This window comes from Meleagris gallopavo, chromosome 29, assembly GCF_905368555.1.
Source record: "Meleagris gallopavo chromosome 29, MGAL_WU_HG_1.1, whole genome shotgun sequence".
In the NCBI taxonomy this organism is placed as follows: Eukaryota; Metazoa; Chordata; class Aves; order Galliformes; family Phasianidae; genus Meleagris; species Meleagris gallopavo.
The window spans coordinates 4,686,375-4,699,528 of record NC_139432.1 but is presented as its reverse complement, the minus strand read 5'-3'; the positions used below and the strand labels follow the sequence as shown (position 1 = coordinate 4,699,528).

General features: G+C 48.5%; 2 protein-coding genes across 2 annotated transcripts; both read left to right on the top strand.

The window, feature by feature from the left end:
• Window positions 1-956: 956 nt before the first annotated feature.
• LOC100541022 (keratin, type I cytoskeletal 19) lies at window positions 957-5,651 on the top strand. Its single transcript, XM_003213101.5, has 8 exons — window positions 957-1,550; window positions 2,940-3,022; window positions 3,360-3,516; window positions 3,765-3,926; window positions 4,074-4,199; window positions 4,296-4,516; window positions 4,862-4,890; window positions 5,382-5,651. Exons 1-8 carry the CDS (start codon window positions 1,092-1,094, stop codon window positions 5,411-5,413), a joined length of 1,269 nt encoding a protein of 422 aa, XP_003213149.3. The 5' UTR covers window positions 957-1,091; the 3' UTR covers window positions 5,414-5,651.
• A 2,830-nt stretch (window positions 5,652-8,481) lies between these two features.
• LOC100540871 (keratin, type I cytoskeletal 19-like) lies at window positions 8,482-12,901 on the top strand. Its single transcript, XM_010724701.4, has 8 exons — window positions 8,482-9,131; window positions 9,441-9,523; window positions 9,923-10,079; window positions 10,492-10,653; window positions 10,776-10,901; window positions 11,035-11,255; window positions 12,015-12,040; window positions 12,549-12,901. Exons 1-8 carry the CDS (start codon window positions 8,592-8,594, stop codon window positions 12,614-12,616), a joined length of 1,383 nt encoding a protein of 460 aa, XP_010723003.1. The 5' UTR covers window positions 8,482-8,591; the 3' UTR covers window positions 12,617-12,901.
• The last annotated feature ends 253 nt before the right edge of the window (window positions 12,902-13,154 follow it).

Sequence of the window (13,154 nt, the reverse complement as noted above, 5' to 3'; positions counted from 1 at the left end):
GAGAGAGAATGTGAAATTGATGGTGGATCGGCCTTACCACAACGCTGAGATGAGAAGCGCAGGCAGAGAAGCGCAGGCGAGAAGCGCAGGCAGAGAAGCGCAAGCGAAGCAGCGCAGGCAGAGAAGCGCAAGCGAAGCAGCGCAGGCAGAGAAGAGAGCATCAGGTGACCTTGCCGGGAGTTATATCTCCTCGCTGACCGCAAAGCCCCCTGGGGAAACGTAGCTGCTCTTCTCCGCTGGACAGGCACCCGGAACTTGAGCATCAGCAGTCAAACCCCAGTACATTGCATGATGTTATGATGTGGAACACCGATAATGAAAAATCATGAAACCATGACAGATCTGTAACAGAATAGAACAGTTCAGTTGGTTCATCAGCTCAAGGATCCAGTCCAACTGCCTGAGCACTTCAGGGCTAAGGAAACGCCAGCCCTTATCATCGAGGGCAGTGACCGGTGCCTCTCCACCACCACCATCCACAGGGAATCCATGGATCCACCTTCCCAGGAGGGCTTCCCAGCAAAGAAACTGTTCCTTCTGAAAGAAGGATTTTTCCTGAGTGAAAGAAGGAAAAAGGCTGGTAGGACCCTGCTTTGCTAAGGCACTGTTCACCATGTGGGCTCCCTTGAGGCTCTGTTACCAGCCTGCAATACTGATCTAATCACTCCGTATTTTGACTTCCCTGAGGCTGCAGCATCAAGCTGCTGTGACTTCGCTGGGGACGCAGCACAGGCTGCAGTGGGGCTGCGTGCTGCAGCCTCCCAGCGCACAAACTGCAACCAGATCGATGGAGCAACGCCGCCCCTCAATCCCACCTTCCTCCTCAGTAGCCCTGGGGGAGGGAATCGGCTCCTCCAGTGAAGGTATTCGGGAATGAAACCCAGCTCACTTCTCAGCAGCTGACCAATGGGAGGAATTCCCGTGTTGGCAGAGGGCTTACGGCCGATAAATTCCACGGGTCTCAGATAACACATTCTGGAGACAACTCCCATTGTCACAGCATAAAAGAGCCGGGGTGGGGGAAAGGAGCCCGCATTCCTGCTTCGGGATCGCAAACCGCGGCTCGCTTCAGGTCCTTGGCATTCCAACCCATGGCGACTTACAGCTTCAGGCAAACCTCCTCCGCGGCCGGGGGGCTCGGCGGCCGCTCGCTCCGTCTGGGGGGGGGTTCCTTCAGGGCTCCGAGCATCCATGGGGGATCCGGTGGCAGGGGTGTGTCGGTCTCTTCCGCCAGATTTGTCTCCTCCGGCCTAGGGAGCGGCCCGGGCGGTGGATATGGAGGTGCCTTCAGCAGCGGGTTTGGTGCAGGCTTCGGTGGAGGCTGTGGCGGAGGCTGGGGCTCTGGGGATGGTCTCCTCTCGGGGAATGAAAAGACGACGATGCAAAACCTGAACGACCGCCTCGCGTCCTACCTGGACAAAGTGCGTGCCTTGGAAGAAGCCAACGCAGAGCTTGAAACGAAGATCCGTGAGTGGTACCTAAAACAAGGACCAGGCCCTGTCCGAGACTACAGCCCTTACTACAAGGCTATTGAAGACCTCCGAGACCAGGTAGGTGGTTGTATTTACTAAAAAGCACCTTAGAAGGAAGCATGAAAACCCAAAGAGAAAAACTCCCTAGGAAAGGAGCCAGAAGGCAGTGAGGGCTGTGAAAAGGAGGAAGATGAAAACACAGTCATTGGTTGGGGCAGGGAGAGAAACGTGCGGTACGAAATCATCCACGATTTGAAGTGTTAGCAGGGGGAATGCACAGAACAGCTCAGCAGAACTCCAGACAGCACGCACACACTGCTGCTACAGCGGAGTGCAGTTTGGTAAACGTGAAGATGGAAGCTCACGATTTCATGAACACAGCTACACGGTTTGTTGCACGTTTTACCTACTTAAGCTAGCAACTGAAATAAGAATGTTGAAACATTCTGCATATGGACAAAGGAAGTAGCAGACATGAAATAATCGATCCCATCTATAAATGCAGGCTCTGTCCCAGCAGCTGATGTTGGGTTTCTTGGAGGAGATGCACGCCCTGGAGCACATACCTGGAAGCTGACTGCACTGTGTAAATAAATGGAAGAAAACTTTAGGGTCATTTCTCACAGTTCAGCTCGGAGTTTGTGACCGCTCCCACGGGTTTATTTTCTCTTTGTCTTAAGACATTCACATTCTCCGCTGATTTCAAAAACTGAGCTCCAGAAAAGACAGAACTGGGAATCAGATTTTCACCTTTTGGCATTCTTTTTTCTCCTGTCTTTTATTCCCTTTTGTTAGAGAAGATGTTGTTCCTACTCTTTTTGTATATGACCTTTTAAGTTTTGAAAGCAGCAGGCAAAAAAGACACATTTTCTAGTTAAAAATTAAAAGGGGTTACTGCTAAGGAACATTTCCACGTTTCATGATTAATTATCAGCGTCAATAAACACTAAATTGGTTATTTTAAGGAAAATAACGTGCTCAAAGACTTTACAAATGCAGTATGAACCAAGATTGCTTACGATACACAAACACGCCATTTATTTTGCAGTCATACAGGCCTTGCAGTCACTGCCCTGTTAAGAAAACACGCAGACAGAACCAGTTCTGCCCAGAACTGCACTGTGCTTCCTTTGCTTTTCTCCAGGAAGCACTGGTTGTGCCTCGCAACCACAACAGCTCCCACTGACCGGCCTCTCCCTCAACGGCAGGGATTCCAGCTTAAAGCCCTTCATAGGACACAAGGAAGGGGACCGACCCGTGGCTGACAGCAATGGCAGAAATGCTGTGATCAATCTGTGCTGCCTATTTGCTACAGATAATCTGATATTTTCCTACTGACACCAAACAAAATGCACTCATCTTTGGTGGAGCTAGGGGGAAATACAGTCATAACTCTTCTACCTTTAGCGTAAGGAAAAGAAACAACATGCTTGTTTCACCTCAGCAATGAACTCTCACTGATTGCAGATCCTTGCTGCCACTATCGACAACTCGAAGGTTGTCCTGCAGATTGACAACGCCAGGCTGGCTGCTGACGACTTCAAGACCAAGTGAGTAATTTCTGATCTCCCCTCCTGAGGAGGCAAAAATCCCTATTGATGCATAGGGCAGTGGCTGTGAAAGAACAAAGGAACGTGTGTAAAATCTCTGTATTAGCACTGGTTTGATCCTGTCATCGCAGCTCAGCCCTTTATGCGTTGCTGAAAACATCACCTATTCCACGGAAAACATTCCATCATGTAAAATATGCGTAGAAAAGCTTAATGCTGGACAACATCTGCTATAGTATAGTTCCTGCAGTTCCAGATAGATCTCTAACAAATGACACATTTCAGTAACGCACTGCCCTCCTCATCAGCCTGAAGAGTCCTGCTTTGCTTTTTCGAGGTTTGAAACAGAGCAGGCTCTGCGCATGAGCGTGGAGGCTGACATCAACGGGCTGCGCAGGGTGCTGGACGAGCTGACGCTGGCGAGGACCGACCTGGAGCTGCAGATTGAGAACCTGAAGGAGGAGCTGGCCTACCTGAAGAAGAACCACGAGGAGGTAAATTGAAAACCCAACAAGAAGCATTTGGGGAGTGATGTTAGGAAAGCACTGTGAGGAGTGCCTCAGGAGTGCCTTGGGCTCTCCAATGAAAAAGAAAAGACTTCTGTGCAGACTGGCAAATGAAAGATCCACCCTGCCAGTTTTCCAGTGCAGTCATTTAGAGCCTTGCAGAAAGGATGGATGGCTCATAATGTTCTCATTCACAACTGTACCCTCTTTTGTCTTCTGCTGCCATACCAACACAGGAAATGAGTGCTCTGGGAGGACAGGTGGCCGGCCAAGTCAGTGTAGAAGTGGACTCTGCTCCAGGCATTGACCTGTCCAAGATCCTGGCCGATATGAGAGACCAGTATGAACACATGGCGGAGAAGAACAGGAAGGATGCTGAGGCCTGGTTCCACAGTAAGGTATCAAACGCTTCATACTAAATAAACGCTAATTTTTAAATCCACAGAGGAGACAATTGACTCTGTAACTTACAGAAAACCAATCTGAAAGCCCTACAACCTCTGCTGAGAGGCCCCATGTCTCATGTGGCATTTTCCCATTTTCAGACTGAAGAGCTGAACCGTGAGGTAGCCATCAATACTGAACAGCTGCAGAGCAGCAAGTCCGAAGTCACCGACCTGAGACGCACCCTGCAAGGGCTGGAGATAGAGCTGCAGTCCCAGCTCAGCATGGTACGTGGAAATTTGCACTGCAGACCCCCTAAAATACACCCGCATTCCCCCTCCCGCAAGCAGCCCAGCAACCCTTCCCTCCAACTGTGCTGGCAGAAAGGCGCCCTGGAGAGCAGCCTGGCAGACACCGAAGGGCGTTACGGCGCACAGCTGGCGCAGATCCAGGAGATGATTGGCAGCATTGAGGCGCAGCTGGCTGAGCTCCGAGCTGATCTGGAGCGCCAGAACAACGAATACAAGATGCTCATGGATGTCAAGACCCGGCTGGAGCAGGAGATCGCTACTTACCGGCAGCTCCTGGAGGGTCAGGAGTCCCAGTAAGTAACAGCTCGTGGCACAGAGCCCCTGTGCTTCGCCTCGTGGTGCGGTGCTCGTGTGCTGCAGCATGGCTGCACGCACAGCTTCAGGTACTGTTGGGATTCTGCATTTTTTAACAAGTTTTTTTTTTTCAGGAGAGAAGTTACCTTCTCCCACTGTTTCTTTCACTGTTGTAGTTTACAAAAACATTTCTTATAACGATTCCTTTTCCTGGGAGACCAAGGAAATGAACATCTTGTTTTCTGACCATATACAAAATGAGAGAATCTGCTGTCGTACATCGTTGTCTCACACAGCATGCAATGTGTTACCTCTCCTTTCAGCTCTCCTCTCTTTGCTTGCAGGTTGTTTGGCTCCCTTTCTGGATCTCCCGGTAAGGACTTTTTCTCCTCTAGGAAACCTTTAGTAACCAAAGAAGCTTGATTTTCTAAAAAGATAAATACACACATTAAGGAAATTCTGTCCATTTCAGACTGGGCTGCTGCTCTGATCTGTGCCACAGAAAAAGTCAAAGTGAGGCTCTGGCCAGAATTCAACAGGTTTTAGACATCAAAAGCTATTAGACATCAGGAAAAAATGTCAGACTTTGCCACTGTAAAACACACAAATCATTCCCCCAGGTGGAAGGATACGAGCAATTTCAGCCTGCCAGCTCAGGGGCATTGTACCAACATGCAAGTGTGACTGGCTTTTAAAGGTCAGCTGTATTGTAAAAGTGATGCATGATTCAAATCAATGCTATGAAGAACAAAACTTCTGAGAGAAGGGAATGACAGATGAGACACAAACTAAGCTCAGTAACTTGCAGAATGGTCTTATGTGTTCTGGTTAAGTAACTTGTTCTTTTTCTCCATATTATTGCAGACAAAGGAGACAAGCTGGCAGATGGAAAATAGTACTGAAAGTCCCATAAACGTCATCTTCAAGATGAAGAGAAAAAAGGGAATTAAAATGCAGAGAAATCACACTAAACTGCTGGAAATTAACTACACAGAAAATCCTTGTCTACACAAAGCTTAGGTAGATTGGTTCATTTAGCAGAGATTAATTTGCAGACTAGGTTAGGTTTTTAATTACCTCTTTCTTGTACTGAAATGCTGTATCTGCTCCAATAAAGATGATCTTGCAATCTCAGCTCCTGTTCTCTCCTGTGCAGTCACTGCTGAAGCTGGGCTGCAGCCACAGGACGATGCAGCTGCTGCCCCAGCGCAGCCCTGCTGGGAGATGCACTGCAATGCTGTGCACCCACAGGCACTAACAGTGAGATGTTGGGAGATTCCAGCAAGAAGCAAGAGCTGGAGAGTGTTTTGTTAGGGCAAAGTGCAAAGCTGTTAGAATGGCTGCAGATACATGGGAGTGAGGAACAGGGCTGAGATTTCTTCACTCACTTTCTATTCCAATGCACTTATCTTCAAACAGAAAGATCACATCCTCAGCCCATACACAGTTACGGGCTCTAAGGACTCTTCCAACCACCTTCTTTCTCCTATCACTGGAAGGGTGATCTGGCTGAAATCCTAAATGCAATCGCTCTTACTTCACGCCATCAGAAATCAGCTATTTCACTCCCAACCGTCACTCCAGAAGCTTACAGCCAAGGCAACTTCTCTGTGCTTGTGCTAAAAGAAAACTGGGGCTACAGCCCAGGCCTCCAGCCCCGCTCCTCAGCCCCAGCAGGGACACACGGCTCCCCAGGGTGGATCACTGCTCTCAAACAGTGACAAACCCTTCATCACTTCTCTCCTCGGACTTGGGAGGGAATACATTCTTCCATTCATTTTTATAAGTCCTCCCAGATTAATGGATTGTTTGCACAGCAAGGAGCAGCGCAGAGCTGCAGACCTGCTCTGTCAGGGCTGGGTAATCCTTCCCAGGTGAAGGGGCCAGAGCTGGGCTCGGCTCTGCGCTGACTCAGCTGACCCATCAGCAGCATCTGTCATGTCCTGATGCACAAGTCCCAGCTCAGCCCCTGGAAATCCAGCTCTGTAGCATTTGACAGCAGCCTGACAATGACATGAAGAACTGACAGCAAAAAAATGACAGACCTGAGAAGCACAAATCAGCAAAGATGTGGAGGGGAGGGCAGGACGGGGCTGCGGCAGGCTGCTCTGCTGCGGCTGAACGAAAAATCCCCAAAGTTTCCTGACAGAGCTGACAGTGGTTTTGCTGTTTGTGTCTGCGTTTCTTACTTTTTCACTGGAATTTGATCTTTCCTACCGTGGGATCGCTCCGTCCCACAGAGCCCAGCAGCCCCCACACCCCTGCACACTGCCAGGTCAGGGGGCTTAGAGAAACTCCTTTGTCTTTGGGAGACTTTGCCTCAACTTGTCCCTGAGATGCTGCCTCTCACAGATACGCACATTTGGCAGCTACACAAAACTATTAATCTGCCCCAAAGCAAAACTGAAGTGCTATGGCAGAGGTCCAAGCTCCGTTTGAAACATGTTTCCACAGCTATGAAATATCCTGCCGTTGCTAATGAGCTGAAGAACGAGTGGACAGGCTCACGATCGGGCTGCCAGGCTGCGTATTACTGCTAGAGTTTTGGGGCTCATTGCCTCCAAGTTCTTCCTCCCAGCTTCCCCCCCGCACAAAGGCTGCTCACCGCCATGAGGGCACAACCACACCTCAGAAAAACCCCTTTGGCCATCCCAGCAACTGCGAGCCCAGCATCCGAACACATGCACCCTGCATGATATGAAGTCTGAAAAACTGCTAAGAAAAGCACAGCTGTTACTGCGTTGTTCAGCAAATACAGATTTTTCCTTCTTTAAAAGGAAAAAGGACAACTTTTTTGAAAAATTTTAGAATGCGTTTGTTGCAGAGCAGAGATCAGAGGAATTCCTCCCACCCCACACTGCCAGCCCCCAGCCCTGTGCCTTTACTCCATGTCACAGCAGTAAGCTCACCCCTCCTTCACCTGCACTGTCACCTTATGGGCAGAGAACAGCATTCTGCCTGCAAAATCCACACTACTGGCACACACCTCACACAGCCATTGTCCCCACTGACCCAGCTGAGCTCAGCAAGAAGTTCACGCTGCTGAATGCCCCCCAGACGAGGTTTCTCACGAGCACACAGCGCTGCTCGCAGTTGTGTTGCTGATGTACTGCCTGCCAACGCCACTCACAAACGGGTAGAACTGAAATGCACTGTATTTGAGATTCACTTTAAATGAAATGAAACTTTTTAACGCCGCTTTGTAAGTGATTCTCAAACCTTACTTTCAATAATCACTCATGTCAGAGCGCAGATCAGTGCTGCGCAGTTAATTCCACACTGAACATTTCATCTGAAGCTCGGCTCGTTTAGGTTTGCCAAAAGGAACAGGAACTTCGTCCTCCCACATTCTTCTTTTAATCAAACCATTCCACTCTTGTATTGCCCTGCTCACCTATTTCACAAGTGTGAGGAAATTAGATTAAACGTGCCTGTCTCCCCGAACACAGATGGATGCCAGTCGTTCCTCACACCGTGCTGAGCTGTGTGTCTTTGTAATAGAAATTCAGAAGCTAACATTTAAATACAAATTCTGAGGAAAGAACAGGAATAAAAACATGTGAAATTCAATTCCAAATTTTTGCGGGAAAAAGAAAATATAGATAGGAACAAGAAATAATGGCGACGTGAACATTTTTGCACAATTTGTACTCTTTCAATGAAAGTAGAATTTTACTTAAACGAAACCTGAAGTCATTTATCTCCCAATAACCGCCGTGGCTGCTGAGGATGGGTGAGTGGGTGCGGTTCAACTCGCTTTGTTTTGTCAGAAAAGTAAACCCCGGGCTTCAGAACTGTAGCCCGAAGAAAAACACAACCTGAATCATCCCTTTAGTTTAATTAAAAGAAAAAACCCAAGCCCTAACCCCTGGGATGTACAGCCAGCTCTGTGTGTAAGGAATGTCATCATAATTGGCCTCACCTCAAGGGAGGAGATTTTTGGAGGGAGGGTTGCAGCTCGGCTTTGTCTCCCAACACCCGATCTCGTGGCTATAAAAGAAGCACCAGGGCAGCGAGGCACTACGCTTTCCTGCTCCGCACCGCGCTGAGTACCAACTCCTCCCTGCTGCAGCCATGACCACTTACAGCGTGCAGAACTCCTTCTCCAGCGGTGCCGGGGGCTTCGGGGCTGCTGGCAGCGGCGGCTCCCGCCTTTCCTCGGTGCGGGTCGGGGGCTCCTACCGCGCCCCGAGCATCCACGGCGGCTCCGGGGGCCGCGGCGTCTCCGTCTCCTCGGCCAGGTTCGTCTCCTCCGTAGGAGGCGGCTACGGGGCCGGATCCTGCGCCGGGTTCGGCGGCGGGTTCGGAGGAGGCTACGGCGGCTTTGGTGGAGGTGCGGTCTGCGGCTTGGGCGGAGGAGCCGGCTTTGGGGGAGGCTTCGATGCGAGCTGTGCCTTCGGTGGCGGTGACGGCCTGCTTTCCGGCAATGAAAAGATAACGATGCAGAATCTGAACGACCGCCTGGCCACGTACCTGCAGAAGGTACGAGCTCTGGAAGACGCAAATGCAGAATTAGAAGTCAAAATCCGAGACTGGTACCAGAAGGAGGCTCCCACCAGCCCGGCTCGAGACTACAGTAACTACTACAAGATCATTGAAGATCTCCGAGATAAGGTATGATGTTCATAAGATGGGCAGTTAGGAGAATGCGTTGGAGTTGTGGAGGTGCACAGTTCACACCTCTGGAACCACGTAAAACAATTAGAAAATAAATCTTGAATTCTCCAAGCTAAAGCTCCCTGTGGCTCTCAGCAAACCAACAGAAAATTGTAACCTTTCCTTCATTTAAACAGCAAATGTTGCGTCCTGAAAATGAGCTGGTTTTTGCAATTACAATGATTACAGAAGAAGTTAACAGAACATGGCAAGGTGTGCTCAGTTCACAGTATTCACGGTGTTTTTTCCTGTTTTTCCAACTGTCAGATCCTTGCAGCCACCATCGACAATTCCAGAGTCGTTCTGGAGATTGACAACGCCAGGCTGGCTGCAGATGACTTCAGACTGAAGTAAGTTTGCCTGAAGCACATTTGTCCTCTCCCTCCTTCTCTCCCTTTCTCAAAACCGTTTTCTGAAGCGTAGAATTACTTCTCATCTAGAAAACAAAGTTCTTCAGTCACTGAAAGATGTATTTCCAAATTACAGATAGATGCTCTTCATTAATAACTTCTAATGAAAAATCTGACCAAAAACAACGATGTGCTGAGGGACCAGAACACAGTAACCAATTACTGAGCTGTTAATATATACAAATAAATCACGTCTCAGTTTTTTAGTGATGCTCTTGACTATTTTAGCAGCCCGAATCACGGGGGAAAAGAAGACAGGAACAGTTTGGGTTTTTGACTTAAGGCTCCACTGCATACAAAGTCGTGCATTGCCAACACTTGTCTTGTGTAAAACTGCAGGTATGAGAACGAGCTGTTCCTGCGCCAGAGCGTGGAGTCCGACATCAACGGGCTGCGCAGGGTGCTGGACGAGCTGACCCTGTCCAGGGCCGACCTGGAGATGCAGATCGAGAGCCTGAAGGAGGAGCTGGCCTACCTGAAGAAGAACCACGAGGAGGTGAGCGCCCTTAGCAGTGCAGAGAGGAAATTACTTCCCTTGGAATTTATCTCATAAAATCAGAATGGCAACATTAATGAGGAGAAAACCGTGATATTAAAAGAACCTGAAGTAGGTCCTGAGAAGCATTTATCTGATTCCAAAATGTTCAGATCCATGAGTTGCAGAGTCTGACATTCCTAAGCATGTGACAGGTCACGTAGAAACTATATGTAAGTCTGAGTGTGAGAGTATACAGAGAGTAGAAAAGCATATACGTGGAGAGATACAATTTGAGAAATGTTTTTATGTGTGTCCCATCTCTGATAATTAAAGTGCCACACGCCAGTGCATGGACTGCTGCTGGCAGAAAGCGTGTCAGAGTACAGAGCATAATCTCCTTTGTGTCCCCCACCTCTCATTTCCCACGCAGGAAATGAAGGAGTACTCCAACCAGCTCAGCGGAACAGTCAACGTGGAAATGGACGCTGCTCCTGGCATCGACCTGACCAGGATCCTCTCGGAGATGAGGGAGCAGTACGAGGCTCTGGCTGAGAAGAACCGTAAGGATGCTGAGGCGTGGTTCCTCACTCAGGTATGCTTACGGCAGCAAACATCGAACTGATGCACTGCCTCATCACTGCTGCTGCAGCGGAAGAGATAAGCTTAAAATGTATTTTTTATGCATTTAATTTTGCAGTTGCTTTTTCCTTTCAGACTGATGAGCTGAACCGTGAAGTTGCCACCCACACCGAGCAGATACAGAGCAGCAAATCCGAGATCACAGAACTGAGACGCACGGTGCAGAGCCTGGAGATTGAGCTGCAGTCACAGATGAGCATGGTATGGAGCCGTGCCCGGCACGCTGCAAGCCACAGCCAGAAACCTCCCCCGCCCCCCCGCCCTTGCTTTGCTTTAGATTCCATCTGTGGGATGAATCTGTACGACAACCTCTTCTAATGTCTTCCTGCATTAGAAAGCTGGACTGGAAGCCAACCTGCGAGATACAGAAGGACGATACTGCGCACAGCTGGCACAAATTCAGAACCTCATCACCAGCGTTGAGGAGCAACTGAGTGAAATCAGATGCGACATGGAGCGCCAGAACCAGGAGTACAGGATGCTGATGGACATCAAGAGCCGCCTGGAGCAGGAGATCGCCACGTACCGCCAGCTGCTGGAGACCCAGGACTCTCAGTACGTTTCTGTATACAAATCTGGTGATGGATAGATAAGGTTAATAACAGGGCACATTGTAAAGCGCTGATTTGTGGTTGTTAGGCTGACTCCAGATTACTAAATTACACTGATTGCATACACAGCCTGCTGAGCACTGGCAACGCGGATGCTCGGCAACATCCCAGAGCTGCTATCACTCAAACTACATCTGCAGATCTGTTGTGCTGATAATTTGAAACTATAAATGCAAGCATGTTGACTGCAGTGTACTACAGAAGGCACCAGGCCCCATACATGTCTCACGTAATCCTCTTGCTGGGCTGGAATCATCGCCTTCAGCCTAACATTCACAAGTCTGTTCTCAGGATCTCCTTCTCTTGCTTTTCTGCACTTGTGAACAAAGGTATTTATCATCACACACCCAGAATAGAAGAGGATAGACCACAACTGACCTTAGTAAAGTCTAACATTTACTGCCCATTTCTCGTACTGCTCTACACAAGGAATTACTTTTGATTTCTGAGAGGGAATCAGCTCCTTATGTTGTTTCTAGAGACAAATCAAGACTAAGAAGTGGTCTCATTGATGGCCACGTTTTCTTTAGAGTTTACAGCAGTGCTACTCAAAGCCCTGACACGAGCACAAGTACCAGCAGAGTAAGAGCCAACCTGCTGATGAAGCAGTGTGAGGTCTGAGCCGGGCACACAGCGTCTCCTAACTGTGTTGGTGGACAAACTCACTGATGGTCATTGACCAAACTTTTCTTCTGTTTTGCAGGATGTCAGGAGTGAACCCTAAGGATGGTAAGTAAAAAATGTGACGTAAAGAGGGGTGGAAATGAGTTCAAGCAATAGAATTAAATAAGCCTTTTTTCCTTGGTATTTCTTCTTATTAACACAGATCATATTCTCTCTGCAATAATACCTCCTTTTCCATTTGGAGAGGAAAGCACAGTACTTTATCTTATTTTATGTGCACTTTTGACCCCAGTAGCTTGCAAAATGTTTGCACTGACTCCTTGTGTGGCTCTAAAGCACGGCAATCTCACAGAGATTCCTCAGTTCCTCCTCTGATTCATACAACCTGCAAGAGAAATCTGACATGCAGTGCACTCTGTTTATATCTTTACCTCCTATTTTGTAACTGGGAAGATTTACTGGATGTGGACCAGCAGGAAGAGAAGACGAGATGAGAGGCAGCTCCTCCTCTGCTGTGTGAAAAAAAGTCAAGGAAATGAGCAAACAAAGAAACATTGTGTGGCTTTTCTGTGCATTCCCATAAGTTTAATGATCTTTTTTTCTCCTACCACAGCTGGAAGAGTCCGTGGGGGCACAGAAGATGAGGGAAGGTCTTCCTCCACTCGCGACAGGAGATACTAATAAAGAAATACTGAATCCTCTCTTGCTATGACACCACCTGTGCTGGACCAGCTGTAAGAAGGGCAGTCCAACCACTGGCTAACGCTTACAGAAATGTGCTGTTACTTTTGCTAGATCACAAGAACGTAACCCAAAAAGTGTGCACCAGCTTCATGTCTTTCCTTAAATTTGCTCTCCCTTTTTACGCGATCATTTGGCTCTACGGGTCAGAGACATCTGCTTCTTTCTGTACAGCATCCTTATGAAAGAGTGTACACAATAAAGTTTCTCTCCTGCTTGTGCAAATGCATTGTCTGATGTTGTTTTTCTGTAGTCGGTGCAGCACTGCCATCCACGCAGCGATCTGCCCTCCTTACACAGCACTCCCTGCAACCCAGCCGTGGTGTCTGACATGGAGATACCTCCGTGCACAACAGCAACACAGCAGCCTTAAGAAAGGCAGCGATAAATGGACAGATATAAAGTGCCATTGGGTTCTCCCAGGAAACAGAAGTTAATATGAAAAAGATAATGCAAAACACCCTTAAGCCCTTTGCTC